At 38.7% G+C, this 18,939-nt stretch overlaps 1 protein-coding gene across 1 annotated transcript; it reads right to left on the reverse strand.

The window, feature by feature from the left end:
* Positions 1–1,256: 1,256 nt before the first annotated feature.
* LOC109245071 (putative potassium transporter 12) lies at positions 1,257–6,102 on the reverse strand. The gene is made up of 9 exons (XM_019412256.1): positions 5,650–6,102; positions 4,342–4,570; positions 3,977–4,225; positions 3,815–3,865; positions 3,450–3,710; positions 3,163–3,215; positions 2,957–3,071; positions 2,572–2,826; positions 1,257–2,455 (listed from the first exon to the last, which is right to left on the reverse strand). Exons 1-9 carry the CDS (start codon positions 5,914–5,916, stop codon positions 1,431–1,433), a joined length of 2,505 nt encoding a protein of 834 aa, XP_019267801.1. The 5' UTR covers positions 5,917–6,102; the 3' UTR covers positions 1,257–1,430.
* Between the last annotated feature and the right edge of the window lie 12,837 nt (positions 6,103–18,939).

Genomic DNA, 18,939 nt, shown 5'->3' on the forward strand with positions numbered 1-18,939 from the left:
TTCTTCTATTTTTTTTTTTCTCTTTTTGCACAATAGGTCACATTCTTTTAGTTAGCGTTGTTTTTGCGTGTACAATTCTGGTACACATCTTGTCCTAAAATACTTGAGGAAAAAAAAAAAGCAACTTGCTAATTCGCGCGACAAAAATATCTAGATCTACAGCCCTAAATAAAAATTGACAGCAATAGTCCCAGTATGACCAAAATTTGGGGTCTTTTTTTTATTTTGTTAATCTCCTGATCATCCTGTTAGAACACTCATGAAATTTTTTCTATTTAGAACCATATACAAAATGGCTGCTGCCTAAATTTATGACACCTTTATCACAATAATTTTTGGTAAAAATAGCACGGTATAGCTAGTTTTCGGACTGGTCAATCAAAAATAGCCAGCGTTTACCAAGTCAATGAAAAATAGCCACTGTTTTGCTGCAATAGAGACCGGTCCAGCATAATATACTGGAGTTCGGTGCACTTGTGTATGAACTCCAGCATATTATGCTGGACCGGTATACTTTGCTGGCTCCAGTATAATATACTGGAGACTGGAGCACTGGTGCTCCAAACTCCAGTATATTATACTGGATCATTATACTTGCTAGAACTCCAGTATATTATGCTGGAGTTCTAGTGTACTTATGCTGGAACTCCATCATATTATGCTAGAGTTCCAGCATACTATCCTGGAACTCCAGTATAATATGCTGGAGTTCAAGTATACTTATGCTGGAACTCCAGCATAATATACTGGAGTATTTTCCGGGTTCTGAACAGTGTTTTCGCTCAGATTTATCTTTACATAAGAAGTGACTAATTTTCGATTACTTTTGAAATTGGGCTATTTTTGAACGACCAGTTGTAAATCTGGCTATTTTTAAAAATCTCCCTATGGTGAAAATAGCACGGGCTAGCCAGTTTTTGGATTGGTGATTGAAAAATAGCCAGCGTTTGCAAAGTTATTGAAAAATAGCCATTATTTTGTTGTAACACAGAAAGTTCCAGCATAATATATTGGAGATTGGTGAACCTGTGTATGAACTTCCAACATATTATGCTGGAACTCCAATACACGGAAAGTTTCCAGCATGATATAGAGGAGATTGGAGCACTTGTGTATGAACTTCCAGCATATTATGCTGGACTGGTATATTATGCTGGAATATTTTTCGGATTTTGAACAGTGTTTTCTTTCAGATTTATCTTTACATGAAAAGTGACTAAATTTTGATTACTTTTGAAACTGTGGCTATTTTTCAATTACCACTTGTAAATCTGGCTATTTTTGAATTTCACCGCATCATATTCAAAACTCAAGTCCATTAGGCACTTACAAAGGTCTGAACCCATATTCAAGGTTGTAACTGCAATACTACAAGGAGAATAACATTACTATATGTTTGTATTTCAGAATATTAAGGCTGCAACAAGAGCTTAAACCATGTATGTCATTCCAACTTGGATGATGTTCATGTGAGGTACCCTCATTGTTGCAACCCCTCCTCTACAGTTCCTCCTAAGGAATGCATACAAGTAATTTATGGTTAGTTTCTTGATGAACCACGAGTTTTTCTTCGCCCTCACGTCCCCGTGTCCTAGCAGATATGTAAATCCTGATTCAATGGCTTCGCGAAGGGCTGAGAGCTCGTATTCTAAACCAGGATCTTCATCTACTGATGCTGTTATTGATGGTTCTGAGGTAGATGTCCCGATCTCTAATCTTTGATCGCGCATTAGTGGCACCTTAAGCTCGTCCACGTCAACTTCAGCGTTGTCCCTTGGCCTCATCACAGAATTGCTGTCAAGCTCAGGTTGAGACAGTTTGTTTTCTAAAGCAAGATCAAGTGCTTCCTTTCTCAAGAACTTCTCAAGGCTATCAACCAAAAGTTGTTCGAATGAGTGATGATCTTCTTTTCTAACATCTTTATAGCCATATCGAGCTACACAACGAAACATATGATAGTCCTTAGGACAAATCCTTCGAAATAAGAACCGTTCTTCTTGAGGGACAACAGGAACTGGCACATATTTGATGCACACAAAGACTATTACAGAATGAATAGCCGGAAGGTCCAATAGAAACTGACTTAAAATCGATGGAATGCCTTGAACCAGCTCATTATATAGTAAACCTATTCCTGGTACTCGTACTGTCCCCAACGAACATCCAAGCTCGTCCATAAAATCCATCGAAATTTTCTGCTTAACTTCGCTCTGATATTTTAACACACTTCCATAGTTCCAGATATACATCACACAGAGGAAGAGAGAGGCGAAAACAAGAGGAAGCCAACCACCTTCCAAGATCTTTGATAAAACAGCAGACATATAAATGAGCTCCATTGTGCCAAATACCAATGGAAACCACAAAGCCAGAAGCAAATTTGTTTGCCATATTAGTAGCATTACAATTGTAACCAAAGTGGTGGTAACGATCATGACACCGACTTCTGCTATGCCTGCAATAGAAAAGAGTCATACTCTCAGTATGAACAAACAAGGAATATATTCTAAAGACTGGAATAAACTAGTATCCTATTAATAACCCGAATATATAGTAAAGAGAGACACTAACCGTATGCGTTAGCTATACTTGTTGTACTCCTAAACGCAGCAACCACGAGCATGCACATTATCATCAGAAACCAATTAATGACAGGAATATAGATTTGACCCATGTGCTCTTTTGAGGTGTGAATAATCTTCACCCTAGGGAAGCATCCGAGAGCCATGGCTTGCTTAACACATGAAAATGAAGCAGATATCATGGCCTGGCTTGCAATTATAGCAGCTACAGTTGCTATCCCGAAAACTGGCCAGAAGAGACTATCTGCTTATTCACAAATAAGACTCTTGAGTGTCAATGGAACACTTGTTATAGAAACCATTTAGTACTTAAATAGATAAAGACAGAATGTGGAAAGAGAATATTTAGAGATGCACGTTAGCGCGATTATTACTTGGGACTGAATCGTAAAATATTCTGCCAGCTGACTGAGGATGTTGCATAAGAAAAGCAGCTTGGCCTAAGTAGGCCAACAGAAGGCAGGGGAAAACCACGCTTGTGAAGGCAATCTGCAACAGTCAACTTGCATCAGAAATGAAACAGTTGTTGCAGATATTATATTATGGTAAGTCGAAAAGAGTGAAGGGACAAAGAAAACACCTGTATAGACTTCACAGTAAAATGACCTAAATCCGCAAACATCGCTTCTGCTCCTGCAAATTTAAAATGGTGTCAAAATTATGTCCTCTAATCAGATGTATACTGGCACTCTATAGAAAAGGAGTTTCTAGGCAATCTGCTAAAAAATTTTCGATATCTCAATCCACATATTTCCATTAGGTTTACATATACACATTGGCAGATGCATCCATTACTTGGATCTCTAAGTATGCCAAATTCTTTTTTAACTTTCGAACAAATGAAAGGAGAACAATAAATTCGCGCACCTGTGATGCATAATACACAGCCACCAAGAGCGGACCATCCTTTGCTCGAGTTCTTCTTGAAGAATAGATAGATATAAGCTGGATTTACAGCCCTTATAACTGTTACGTCATACTTCAGCAGATTGTAAATTCCTATAGACCCCAGACTGAAGAACCACAATGCAAGGGCGGGAGCAAAAGTGAAACCAACTTTACTTGACCCAAATCTCTGTATGCTGAATAATGCGCCAAGGATGATAATTGAAATTATGACAAGAGCATCTGCATGCAATACCAATCATATTAATGTTTTCAATAAAGCAAAATTATCTGAGCTCATTAGAAGTAGCCAAATGCAGTTATTTTAAACATAGAATCAAAATCACCTGCATTAAATCCTGGTACCCTACCCTCCAGTCCACTAACAGCAGACATAACTGCCCAAAAAGAAAACCATTTTAAAGCCATACTGTATATAATTTCTATTCAAACGACACAAAAGTAAATACTGCAATCCATTTCAAGATGATGAAACTAAGACAAAGTACCTGATATTGCTGGAGTCAAGATACCATCCCCTATTATCATTGACGTTCCCATCAAAACCAACAACAAGAGAAGCGTTTTCAGCAACGATTTTCGTTCCAATATCTCCTTTATGTACACAGCCCTTTCTAGCTCAGGAGTGGGCAATTTGAGCTTAAAACTTGAGATGCATTCATCAGCAGGCGTACGATTCGGAAGAAGATTGACATTTGCATATCTGCAGATCAATGAATACAGTGCAAATGTTCCTCCTGCCATGTTTTAAAACAAACAAAAAAATATTATCAACTAGAAAATCAGCATATGACAAGTTGAGAACAAAAAATAAACTTTTGGTAACTGCCCATGTATATATATATATATATACCTTCTCCATTGTCATTGGCCTTAAGCACTATGAATACATACTTCATTAGAGGAATAAGAGCAATTGTGTAAAACACAATTGACAATGCCCCTAAGACATCCACTTCTGAAGTGATGTGGACTTTGCTGAATACATCTGAGAAAACATATAAAGGGCTTGTGCCCATGTCACCATATACCACACCAAGTGTTTGAAATGCTAGAGCAAGAGTAGCCAAAAGAGGCACATCCTGTTTTGTACAAGTGAAAGAAATTAATCAAGAATGTAATCAACAGGTACAATCAAAACATGCATTTGCATGGCAGCAACATTATAGTCTATCTAGGATCCTTTTCATGACTAATGGTTTATTAAGGAATCCTGAAGTTGTTCTGTAAGATCATCTTTTTGTATATATTTTTCTGATTAATGTCATTCGCTAAGGTATTTCGTCCAAATTAATGGACAGGAATTTGTTCCTGCAAATCTCAGATTTGAAAATTTGGTAATGACTTGTCATAAGGTAGCTTCGTGGTCAATGAAGTGGGTGGAGAATCTAAGGTCTCGGGTTCAAATTCCAGCGAAGACAAACACACAAGGGGATTTCTTCACATTTGTCCGAGCCTTGGTCGATAGAGAACTTGGTATCTGTTGCTGCTTAGAGGCAGCAGGTATCTCGTGGAAATAGTCGAGGTGCGCGCAAGCTGGCCAGACACAAATATAAAAAAGGTAGCTTACTCATTCTCCAAAAGCATTTACTACATTTTCCTGGTCCACAGTGCTCTCAATAAGAAAAGCTTATTTAACTTATTTAATCAAACAGACCCATACGCTAATGAAACACAACAGGAAAGGCAAAAAGGTCATAAGACACTCAACTTTTAAAGAAACCATATCAGCACAGAATCTCAGAGATGCCATTGAAAAAGAGAGTTTAACTTCTATACATTAACAATATAAGATAAATTTTAAACTATTCAGAATTTTAAATGATAATTACTGTTCATAAAAGTGGGATTAGTAACCTAGAAAATAAGGATTACCTACAACGTACAACAAGTTCAAATACTTTATAGTATAAAAGTTCCTTTAGGTTGTCAATGTGTCAGTTAAATGTTTCTAAAAATTGAGTTTAAGTTTTACGTATTGGTGTATAAAATATTTACGCAACCAGGTCATTTACAATGTAATTAGATGTAAATCTCCATGATAAGCATTAATTGGCAACCTGATAAAAATGAACTCACCCGTTATTATGGAATAAACGACAATTATTCAGTAAATTTTTTTGTATTGTCCGGACATAAAAGTTAAATCTTGTAAAATTACCTGTTTGTGTTGGCTGCCATGAGCTCCTTTAATCTGCATAGATTCAACATCTAAAGAATCCACTCTTTTTGGTTTCTTAAGCCTTCTCCTAACAGATCCATAATTACTTTCTCTAATCCCCTCATTATTATCAATCACCACTTCTTGATCAACTAATTCATTACCATCAACCCACCTCAATGATCCAGTACTTCCTCCAGTACTACCATTTCTCCTCAATAATCCCTCTGTCACACTGCTCTCTTCAATCTCTTCTTTATTACTCATTCTATCACCTCTTCAAGAAAACAAGAAATCTTCACCAAAAATATATTATTAATTAGTACACCATTTTTGCTTCAATCATTTTCTGACAAAAGTTGTTTTAACTATAGTGTAACTACGTACAACATTATCAGCTCAATCATTTTCTGACAAAGGTTGTTCTTATTGGTTGCGGTGTTGGGTTCTGATTTTCCTCAGTACAATAATTTTGTTTCCTAATAAATCTAGCACGTGTAACACGGGATGTTTTGTTAGAATTAGTATTTAACATTCCTTGGGAGCCTAAAACGTGTCATGTAATAGTAACAGAACAACGGATTCGCCGAATAACGTTGACAGTTTCATCAGCATGAAAATACTGAATTTGTTTTATCTTCTTTTGTTTTCTTTGCTTTCTAATATTAGATAAAATGCATTGATTGTTAGATGCTGACTTAGTAACAAAATAAAATAAAATCTCGTGAAACCATCTTTTCTTGCGTAAGAATTTTTTTTTTCTTTATGGTTTAAAGGATGCATTTATATAACTAGTTAGGTTGTTTGAATAGATACATCAAGGGGCATATTATAATCCCCTGCCAAATTTGGATATTGAACCAATGTATGAAGGCTATTATTATTACCGCCATACCTCTCTATAACAACATCCCTATATAACAGTCATTCACTATAAAAGTCAAGTTTTCCTTAGAATCGATTTTTTAAGTTAGTAGCTTTTTACCGTAGCAACAATAACCATATTTATAATAGAACACTCTTTGTAAAATTATCCCTCTATAACAACTATATAGAATCTTTAAGATTACTAATAACAATTCTAAAAATATGCACACAATCTTTTCCATTGAACAAAGTTTGTATCTTGCGTAAGACACATGATTTGAAGATCTGCACATGATATATTTTCCATTAGATACCTTTTTGCTGGATATTTGGACACGAATCTTCGTCAATTCAAGCGTTATATCGGGAGTAAGAGAATGAAATCTACGAAACATCAACAATTAAAAAGTTCTTCCATGATTTTTGAAAGATTTAAAATGTGTGCCTTAAAGTTTAAATCTTTGTACGTTTAGTTAATGAATTTATTAATAATATATTAGCTTTCTTCAATATATAACTAGTGATATGCATATCTTCTGAGATTTTAAATTTGAAAAATTTTCTTATCTTTTATATGTAACATTAAGAAAGGAAAATAATTAATTTTTGGATAAGTTTTATCATAACAACCAAAAAATATTTAAACTTTAAATGTTGTTATAGGTGTATAACAGCCATTCGCTATAAGAGCCAAAAAATCTCGGAACAAACAATGTTGTTGTAGAGAGGTTTGACTGTACATTCCAATACATGTCTAGAAAGAGTAGTTCCTAGGATGTCTGCCCAAAAACATCATTTGCAAATAACGGAGGAACTACCAGCATGGTCAATCTTCCAAAAACTTCCTTTTTGGCTCTTTCCTTTGCTAAAAGATCAACTATTCTATTCTTTTCCCTGTAGCTATGTTTGATCCTTGTCCTGTCCAGTTTTTAAATCAGCAACCTGCACTCAAAAATAATAGGATCATAAATGTTATTACCCAAATATAGCATTCTGATAATCTCAGTTGAGTCAATAGCTATTTCAAGTAAAGTGAGGTTCCTGTCATCAACTATTGGCAACTCTGTAGTAAAGCTGTTAATTCAGAATGAGTGTTAGATTTGTGGGGGAGGCTGTGCATAAATCCTATTACCCAATCATCATTGGACTTCTTGAAGACACAACTAGTGTTTCCTTTCATTGGGTTACCTAGAGTTGCACCATCGTGTTTAGCTTATAGTAACCCCTTTTAGGAGGCTCCTATTTAACATTAATGGTTACTTTAATACTTTATAAATAACTGCCTCTTTACCAATAAAAATTATGGTGTTCAGTGGCTTTGGATATGGTATTGGTAGCTGAGGTAGGGTCTCTTTTTTGTTAAAGAGATTGTGGTTTCTAGTCAGCCATATATGCTAGAAGCAGAAAGAGAGAAGAAGTTCCCAGGACAAGTTATTGTTGAAGGCTTTTTCCTTAACTTGTCCCATGCATGAGGCCAAACTTGGCTAGTGAAGACGAAATCATTGTGGCAGCACTTATTGGTGAATAATTGGCTTAACTATCCCTGAAAAGCTTAGAATTTGCACAGTCAAAGAAGATATGGATAGCAGTTTCAATATTGTTAGAGCAATAAACAGATAAAGTCAATGTGGACTCCAATTTTATAGAGGAATACGCCAGTGGGAAGTCATTCATGGCGGAGGAGCCAAAAGAAAGTCTTGATCTTGTTAGGCACTTGAAGGGTCCAGATCCAATTAAAGTTTTGGTGAAGGTACCTGTAATAGAGAGGGTTTTAGAGACAACTAAATGGTAGGCTGATCTAGTGCTAAAAATACCATTGCTGGTAAGCCCCCATATAACTTTATCCTCCTTACCGGTGGCCGGTGGGAATGAAGTTGGACTTAAGGATGTTGGTGATATTGTTCGAAAGAGTGATGGACAAAGAGGATGTAGTCTAGTTACCATTGTTGTAAACAGTGACAACCCTAATAAAGTGATTAGTGGGGGCGAGGGGCCCTTCGGCCATGCTTCTAATGGAATTGTTGTTAGGGATCAAAATATCATTGAGGAAATTGACGCTATCTCCTTTGTGGACAACCCATTTTGAGCAGCTCTACAAGTATTTCAGCCGTGGAGAATGCACTACCATATGGGGGGACTTGGCTTTCTTGGGTATGTGAGTCTAATTGCAGTGTTTGGATATCAGGACTCTAGCCTAGAGGGAGGTAGGCTTATGGGAAAAAACCTCCAAGCCAGCTCAACTGTCACGACCCAAATTTCCCTCCATAGTATGTCGTGATGGGCACCTAGTCTCTAAGACTAGGTAAGCCAACTTTATGCAGTGATAACCGAAATAATAATTAAAGTCTCAAAATCCAACGACTAATATAAAGAAGATCTCCACAACTTAAAATATACATAATTGCCCAAAACCCGGTGAAATTCAAGTCACGAGCTTTATGAAGTGATACTGAATATCTCTATACAATAGTGTCTAAATAAGTACAAGGAAATAAAATAATCCAGGTGAAGGATGGACTCCGAGGCCTGCGGACGCTGGTAGCTGCACCTTGAAGTCTCCACGCACGGACTCTACTCACTGACACCTGGACTGATAGGAGGTACCTGGATCTGCACAAAAAGATGTGCAGAAGTGTAGCATGAGTACACCACAACGGTACCCAGTAAGTGCCAAGCCTAACCTCGGTAGGGTAGCGACGATGTCTAGTCAAGGCCCTACTGGAATAAATAAAAGACTGAACAATATAACGCGTTGTAATAATGATAGTAATGAAATCAACAAAGAACATGTCAAGGTTAGCTACATGGAACTAAAGCAATTAGTGCAACACGGAGAAACAAATAGTAGTATGCCAAGGAAATAACAACCAAAGACATGTGCAACAACGGAGAAATGCAGATAAGAGTCACTACCGAGGTACCGTCTTGTAGTCTCAAATCACAAGAATAAATCACAATCTTTCCTTATATCACCGCGGGAGCCTTTACATTTAGTTTTAAAATTTTTTTTTTCGAAATAGCATCCCGCGTTTTAGCTCACCTTATCACACGGCATGACTTATAGTAGTTCCCCTACTAGCCACGCGTATCAAGCCCTTCTTATCTCACCGCATGTGTTTCAATCCTAAAACTTTATACCACCACATGCGTATCAATATCACAACGTATCACAAATTGCACCTTAAGTGCCCAATATCACAACTTGCTAGAGAAACCAAACAATAACAGTATTTTCACAGTAAATAGCCCATGACCAACCACAATGTACACAAGAATCTCAATAATAACAACTGGAAAGGAACAACTCAACAGAGTGGTATTCCATAGCTTAACACTTCACCTCAATGTGTGAATCATGGCCTTTATATCTAAATACCAATTTCAACAATCAGATATTCCACAATTTAACAACTTCAAGTAAAGAGTTCAACGATTAAATAATGAGTACAGAATAAAGAAAACAAGAACTTCAATTAAACATGTAGGACAATTAGAATGTAAGAGAATAAGACAAGTATACCTGTGAAAATAGACTAGAAATGATGACTACACATGTTAAGGTAACTCAATTTTGGCATGAAAAGGATCTACACAGCTAAAACTGGTAATTTCCACCTTTAGCCCATGTACACACTCGTCACCTTGCGTACACGGCTTTCACATATCACAATTATCACAACCAACACAAAACCTAAGGGGTAATTCCCCCACACAAGGTTAGGCAAGTCACTTACCTCAAATCGCGCTAACTCAATAAATTAAAAGGCCTTTCCCTCAATTATCTATCTCCGAACGACTCGAATCTAGCAAAAAAACTTCATAGTATAAATATAAACTATAGGAAACTAATTCGAATCATAAAATTACGATCTTTGCAAAGAATTAAAAAGTCAACCAAAAAAGTCAACCCCGGCCCGCGTCTTGAACCCAACCAAAATTACAAAATTCGAACACCATTTGATAACGAGTTCAACCATACAAGAATTACTCAAATTCGACCTCAAATCGCCTTGTAAAACTCAAAAATTTGGTCTAGGAAGTTTCTACAATTTCCCCCAATTTTCCAACTCAAATCCCTAATTACATGATAAAAACAACAATAGATTCGAGCAATTTAACCAAAACTGAGTTAGGAATTTTTTACCCCAGTAATCTCTTTGAAAATCTCCCAAATGTTCGCCTCACATCGAGCTCTCTAAGTCCAAAATGTGAAATATGAGATAAAACCTCGTTTTTCAAACTTAAGTTCTGCTGCCAGTGATTTACACATCACGATCGCGGAAATCCCTTCGCGATCGCGTAACACAAATTCTGCCCACCTCCAATTTACTCTTCGCGATTGCGTGAAACCAATCGCGAACGCGATACACAAGCTGTCTCAACTTCTCGACCGCATCCTAGGCCACGGGATCGCGTAGCACAAACTGCCTCAGTCCCTGCCTCACTATTCCTTCTATGCGAACACAAACTACTTCACGCGTTCGCGATTCACTGAAAACCAACCTTTCGCGATCGCAAAACTCCTCTCGTGATCGCATAGAGAAAATTTTCCCCAGTGTCTAACTACTCTCCACTATCACATTAATCCATTCGCGATCGCGTACAAGGAAACCAGAAGCACCAGACTCCGCAACCATCAAGGTTCTAAAATACGCCGAACATGATATGAATTACACCCAAGGCCCCCGATACCTCAACCAAACATGCCAATAAGCCCTAAAGCATCATGCCAATACGCTCAAAGCATCAAATCACATCAAACAACGCTAGAATCACGAATCGCATATCGATTCAAGCCTAAAGAACTATGAACTTCCAAAATTCTGAAACCAATGCCGATTCATACCAAACAACTCTGATTGACGTCAAATTTCGCACACAAGTCGTAAAATGACATTACAGACCTATTCTAACTTCCAAAATTGGCATACGTGTCACGACCCAACCAATGGGCCATGCTGAGTGCCCGTGTCCTACCCTATCGAACATCCTTAAGCATGTGTCTAAGATATATACATGAATAACATCTATCAATAACCTGCTGAATTACGAGAATAACATACATGAGGGAAACCTGTCCAAAAGACATATATACTTATGCATGCAAAATACAAGCCCTCTTCCCGCTCCTTAAGTTAAGAAAAAAAGAATGCTTCCTGATTGAACGAACATTTAAGAACCTTTCTAATTGACACCCCAATCATAATGCTACCTACGTCTTTTTTTCTTTTGAACAAGCCTTGTCGCTCCCACCTGTCTTCTTCCCACTATAGTGAAATATCTTTCACTTCACCATGGCAGGAACCTCACTAACCTTCTCGGCCAGTTAGTCTAACATCAGGGATCCCCTCCTGCTTACCCATCTAGGGCGAGCCAACAAGGATACTATATATAACTATATATCCAAAACTGGAAGCCGACAAGGCCATATACTATCCAACTGACCTCTAATAGAATATACAACTGTACAAGGATGGGACTGGGATCCGTCATACCCATATATGTATACAAACATATCGTACCAAAATCCAAAGCAGCTCCGGAACAAATGGAGCACACCATCTCTCACTGATCAAGGATCATAAGAAGGGGGACCGTCAGCTTGTCTACCTGTACCTGCAGGCATGAAACATAGGCCCCGAGAAATTGGGGCATCAGTACGGATAATGTAATGAGTATGTAAGGCATGAAAATCAGTACATAAAAGACATAAAGGAAACGTGGAGTAAAGAATTTCACCTGTAAGTCTAAATAACTTTGTGAATTCTGAAACAATTATAATGTCATGCATATGCGTATAAATGTCATATCATGCATAGGTATAGGTGTACATAACATCATCAAGCCTCTGAGGGCATCCCATCATATCATCTCGGCCACTGTGGGCAAAATCATCAATATGTACCAGCTGATCAGGTGGTGGTGCGCATATAACGCCGTAACCTTTTCCCATATCCCGTATACATATAATATACGCGTATATAACACCATCTGGTCACGGGTCAATGTACTTGTATAAATGCATGAAATGCATAAGAAGTACGTTAATAAGATTTCTCGGAATGTCATAAGATCAGTATGCCTTTCAGATAAACTTTATCAACTATGTATTTTTCTGAAACCCATGAACAGAAGATATAATAATAATTCACATGGGGAATCAAGAACGTAGGCGCCCCTAGTACTTCTATGAATAGAGTCATTTATGAAAGCTGTGCATTTACTCATTTCGTTTGTATCGTGTGAATCATTCCAAAAAGAAAGAAGGGATAACCTTAACATACCTGAACCAATTCTCTTGACAATCCCTCTAACACACGTTAATTGCGAGAAAACACGTAACAACGGATCAAAGTAGGGGAAAATTCGTATGATATTCTTGAGAAAGATTGCACCGTACTTCCTTATAATCACAATTCTCACGCTTTATCATATTATGAATTTTAAAATGAGCTATTTGAGATCCATCGCTAGCATGGCCTTAACATGAAACCTAAATGATCTCCATCCGTTACCATGGCCTTAACATGCAACCTAAATGATGTAATGAGATTTCTCAAAATGGTTGGTTTGTGGACCCCATTTGGATGACTAAGCTTTGGCCTAAAGGCCCCTAATTATGCCACCTATTTTAATGACAAAGAGTCATTGCTTGGGCTTGATTAAGACATTCTTGGGCTGCCACGTTAGGAGGGGGGGGGGGGGTAGGGGTTAAGCTTATCCAAAATTGATAATTAATTAGCTAATCTTCCACCTAAAATCACTAATTATCCAATTACCCACATAATTAAGAATGATATCAAATTACTTAAAATACTACTCGCTTTTAACATACTTTATGTACCCTACTGTCATGGTCATGTAGTACCTTGTATGGCACTAGTCCATAAATAGCGGGTATTATAGCTGGATCGTATTTTATCCCAAATTGAAAACCTTCTATGACACTCATTTTCTTTGATTTGTTTACCGTTTAACCTTCACGACACTTACTTATCGCCTATTATAAATAACATAAATGCATATAACCTCAAAATAATCTCATGCACGAGTCTATGTTGATTAACAACGTACGATAACGCGAGATGTAACATCCTTCCCTCCTTAGAAACATTCGTCCTTGAATGTTTAACTCCCCAGGATCTATATAAATTTTGGAAGAGTCTCCTTTGTACCAGTACTACTATGAACCCATTCTATAGAAAACTGAATAATTCAATGCCACATAGGACCACAATCATCAATAACGACAATGGCCTCACATGACCAATGGTTATAACTAACACAAGAATCCATACACGTACCTTAAGGCTGTGATGTCTCAGTCAGATCCTTCTCTGGAAGAAGAAATAAGTGAGGATATCTAGACTTCATGTCTTCTTCGGCTTCCCAAGTCATTTCTTCCACATTATTGTTTCTCCAAAGTACTTTCACCGAAGCTACGTCTTTAGTCCTCAATCTCCGAACCTGTCTATCTAGTATAGCAATGGGAGTTTCCTCGTATGATAGCTGCTCTGTGACCTGAACATCGTCAACAAGCACGACTTTGGAAGGATCTCCCATACATTTATGGAGCATAGACACATGAAAGACTGGATGCACAAACTCCAAGTCAGAAGGTAAGTCTAACTCATATGCTACCTGGCCTACTTTGCGTATGATCTTATATGGTCCAATGTACCGGGGGCTAAATTTTCCTTTCTTACCAAGCCATATAATGCCTTTCATTAGTGATACCTTTAGGAATACCCAATCGTTGACCTGAAACTCCAAGTCTCATCATCGATTATCCGCATAAGACTTCTGACGGCTTTGAGCTGCTAATAGCTTTTCCTGTATAAGCTTAATCTTCTTGATTGCATGTTGTACCAACTCTGGTCCTACTAACTTAGTTTCCCTAGCATCGAACTATCTGATAGGCGACCTACACTTTCGTCCGTAAAGAGCTTCGTATGGAGCCATCTGAATACTGGAATGATAGCTACTATTATACGCGAACTTAATCAGCGGCAGATGATCATCCCAGCTACCCTTGAAGTCTATGACACAAGCACGTAACATATCCTCAAGTGTCTAATAGTACGCTCATCCTGTCCGTCTGTCTGGGATGAAATGTGATACTAAGACTTACCTGTGTCCCCAATCCTTATTCGAAAGTCCTCTAGAAATTAGTTGTAAACTGAGCACCTCTATCCGAGATAATAGATATAGGGACACAATAAAGTTGTACTATCTCCTTAATGTAAAGCCTTGCTAATCCTCTGCGGAATATGTAGTCCTACCGGACAAAAAATGGGCTGATTTTGTAAGTCTATCAACAATCACCCATATAGAATCGAACTTACGCTAGGTACAAGGTAAGCCTATGACGAAATCCATATTAGTTACTTCCCACTTCCAAGTCGGGATCTCTATTGCCTGCAAAAATCGACTGGGTTTTTGATGCTTAATCATAACTTGCTGATAGTTAGGGCACTGAGCAACAAACTCTGCTATATCCTTTATCATTCCGTCCCACCAATATATTCCACTGATATCATGATACATCTTTGTTGCTCTTGGATGGATAGAATAACGAGAATAGTGAGTTTTTCCCATAACCTGCCTACGCAGGCCTGCAACATTAGGGACCCATAATCGTCCTCGATATTGAGGACCCCATCTTCTGTAATATCAAACGGTTTCTTCTCCTTCTGAGGGGTTGTTTCCCTATAATGAGCTAACACAGGATCCTCGTACTGGCATTCCTTCACTTCAGTTACTAAAGAGGATGTTGCCGTGTACTGAATAGTAATTCTGGTATCACCTGAATCCAATAATCGAACTCCAAGACTAGCTAGCTGATGAATCTCATGGGCTATTCTCCTCTTCTCTGGCTATAAATATGACAGGCTACCCATAAATCTACGGCTGAGGGCGCCGACTACTACATTAGCCTTCCCCAGATGGTATAAAATATCAACGTCATAGTCTATTAGTAGCTCGAACCATCTTCTCTGACGTAAATTTAATTCCTTTTTCTTGAAGATATACTGAAGGCTCTTATGATCCGTATAGATATCCACATGCCATACGAATAGTGCCTCCACATATTTAGTGCATGAATCACCACAGTTAATTCTAATTCATGGGTCGGGTAATTCTTCTCATGCTTTCTTAGTTGTCTAGAAGCATAGGCTACAACCTTACCATGCTGCATCAGTACAAAACCCAATCCAACGCCCGAAGCATCATAATAGATACCATAACCATCGATACCCTCCCGGAGCGTTAGAATTGGCGCTGAAGTTAATCTGTCCTCCAATGCCTGGAAACTCCGTTCGCAAGCATCAGTCAATTGAAACTTAGCTCCCTTCTAAGTCAACTTAGTCAATGGTGCTAAAAGAGAAGAAAATCCCTCTACATATCTCCTGTAATAACCTGCCAAACCGAGAAAGCTACGAACCTCCGTCGGTATCGTAGGTCTAGGCCAAGTCTTTACTGCCTCAATATTTTGTGTATCAACCCGGATACCTTCACCTAAAATAGTATGCCCAAGGAAAGCTACAGAGTTCAACCAGAATTCACATTTAGAGAGTTTGGCGTACAACTTCTCTTTTTGTAGAACTTTGAGCACCGTGCGCAAATAATATACATGCATGCTCAGCCTCTGATGGGAGCAAACCAATATATCATCAATAAATACAATTACGAACAGATCTAGAAAGGGTCTGAATACATGGTTCATCAAGTCCATGAATACTGCTGGGGCATTGATCCAACTGAATGACATAACATGAAACTCAGAATGCCCATATCTGGTCCTGAATGCTATTTTGGAATATCCTTCTCCGTTACCCTTACCTGATGGCACCCGGACCTCAAGTCTATCTTCGAGAAAACTTGGCACCTTGCAACTGATCAAATAAATCATCAATCCTCGGGAGTAGGTACTTATTCTTGATCGTCACCTTATTCAACTATCTATAATCAATACACATCCGCAAGGAACCATCTTTCTTCCTTACAAATAACACATGTGCTCTCCACGATGATGTACTAGGTCTGATAAAGCCTTTTTCAAGCAAGTCCCTTAGTTGTTCCTTCAACTGTCTCAGCTCTGCAGGTGCCATTCTATAGGGAGGAGTAGATATTGGCTGAGTATCTGGCAATATGTCAATAGCAAACTCAATTTCTCACTCTAGTGAAAGACCCGGAAACTCATCATGAAAAACATCGGGAAACTCATTAATCACAGGGGTAGATTGAACAGTTGGTGACTTTACTTTCACATCCTCAACCCGAAATAAGTGATAAATATAGCCCTTTCTGATCATCTTCATTGCCTTGAGATAGGAAATAAGTCTACCTCTTGGAAATGCCGTATTACCTTTCCATTCCAAAACAGGCTCCCCTGGAAATTGAATTCGGACCATCTTTGATCCTCAATCAACGTTGGCATAACAAGAAGCCGACCAATTCATACCCATTATAACATCAAATTCTACCATATCTAACTCGATTAGGTCTGCTACTGTAGATCGACTATGAACTACTATTATACAATCTCTATATACCCGCCTAGCTATCACTGGATCCCCAACAGGTGTGGACACCTCAAAAGGTTTAACCAACTCAGCTTTTATTCAAAACTTACTAGAAACAAACGGAGCAGCATATGATAAGGTAGAACTTGGGTCAATCAGTACATATACATCATATGAGGAGACTGATAATATACCTGTAACAACATCAGGTGACGACTCCTGATCTTGTCGTCCTGCTAATGCATATATGCGGTTCTGAGGACCGCTCGAGCTAGATGCTCCACCTCTGCCTCTACCACGACCAACTGGTGCTTGTGAACCTTTTCCAGGGGGGTGTACTGATGATGATGAACCAGCTACAGATCCCGTTGGCTGAACTATGCTTGCAATACCTCTCGTCGGACAATCCCTCAAAACATGGGTCAATGTACATGTATAAATGCATGAAATGCATAAGATTTCTCGGAATGACATAAGATCAGTATGCCTTTCGGATAAACTTTATCAACTATGTATTTTTCTGTGACCCATGAACAGAAGATATAATAATAATTCACATGGGGAATCAAGAACGTAGGCACCCCTAGCATATAGGATGAAATAAATAGGGGATAGGGGCTAAAATACTCAAATTGACCGGCCGGGTCATTACATTCTCCCCCTCTTAAAACAAATGTTCATCCTCGAACAAGTATAGAGACATACCTGAAGTGGTGAAAGATGAGGATAATGGCTACGCATATCATGCTCGGTCTCCCAAGTCGCCTGCTCAACTGGTTGACCCCTCAACTGAATCTTCATTGAAGCAATGTTCTTTAACCTCAACTTTTAAACCTGCCTGTCCAAAATGGCCACCGGCTCCTCAATATAAGACAAATCCTTGTCCAACTGGATTGAGCTAAAATCCAACATATAAGACGGATCACCGTGATACTTTCAGAGCATAGAAACATGGAATACGAGATGAACTACAGCTAGACTAGATCGTAGTGCAAGCTTGTAAGCTACCTCTCCAATCCTCTCAAGAATCTCAAAAGGTTTGATATATCTAGGGCTCAACTTGCCCTTCTTTCCGAACCTCATAACACCTTTCATGGGCAAAACCTGGAGCAAGACTTGCGCCACAAATATGAATGCAACATCGCGAACTTCCTGATCCGCATAAATCTTCTATCTAGATTGGGCTGTGCAAAGCCGATCTTGAATCAATTTAACCTTTTCCAAAGCATCCTGAACCAAGTCTGTACCAAATAGCCTAGCCTCACCCGACTCAAACTAGCCCACGGGAGACCGACACCGCCTCATACTGAGCCATCTGATTGCTCGACTAGTAGATGTTGTTGTAGGCAAACTTTGCAAGTAGTAAGAACTGATCCCAAGAACCCCCAAACTCTATCACACACGGATGAAGCAAATCCTCCAGTATCTAAATCATGCGCTCGGACTGTCCGGCCGTCTGAGGGTAAAATGCTGTACTCAACTCAACCTGCGTGCCTAACTCATGTTATATGGCCCTCTAGATACGCGATGTAAATTGCGTACCCTGGTCAGAGATGATGGATACTGGCATGCCATGAACTCTCATAATTTCGCGAATATAAACCTGACCCGGCTGCTATGAAGAATAAGTGGTCACCACTGGAATGAAATGAGCCGACTTGGTCAACCTATCCACAATCACCCAAACTGCATCGCACTTCCTTTGAGTCCGTGGGAGCCTAACAACAAAATCCATAGTAACCCGCTGCCATTTCCACTCTGGAATCTCTAGCTTCTGAAGCAACCCACCTGGCCGCTGATGCTCATACTTCACCTGCTGACAGTTTATGAACCAAGCTACATATTCCACTATGTCCTTCTTCATCCTCCCCCACCAATAGTGTTGCCTCAAGTTCTG

This window comes from Nicotiana attenuata, unplaced genomic scaffold (genome assembly GCF_001879085.1).
Source record: "Nicotiana attenuata strain UT unplaced genomic scaffold, NIATTr2, whole genome shotgun sequence".
Classification (NCBI taxonomy): domain Eukaryota; kingdom Viridiplantae; phylum Streptophyta; class Magnoliopsida; order Solanales; family Solanaceae; genus Nicotiana; species Nicotiana attenuata.

Coding starts and splice junctions, on each gene's coding strand:
- LOC109245071 (XM_019412256.1), bottom strand. CDS start 5,916: ATGAGTAATAAAGAAGAGATTGAAGAGAGCAGTGTGACAGAGGGATTA. Junction 4,226..4,341: donor GGCCAATGACAATGGAGAAG/GTATATATATAT, acceptor AAAACATGGCAG/GAGGAACATTTGCACTGTAT. Junction 2,456..2,571: donor AAGTATAGCTAACGCATACG/GTTAGTGTCTCT, acceptor TTTCTATTGCAG/GCATAGCAGAAGTCGGTGTC.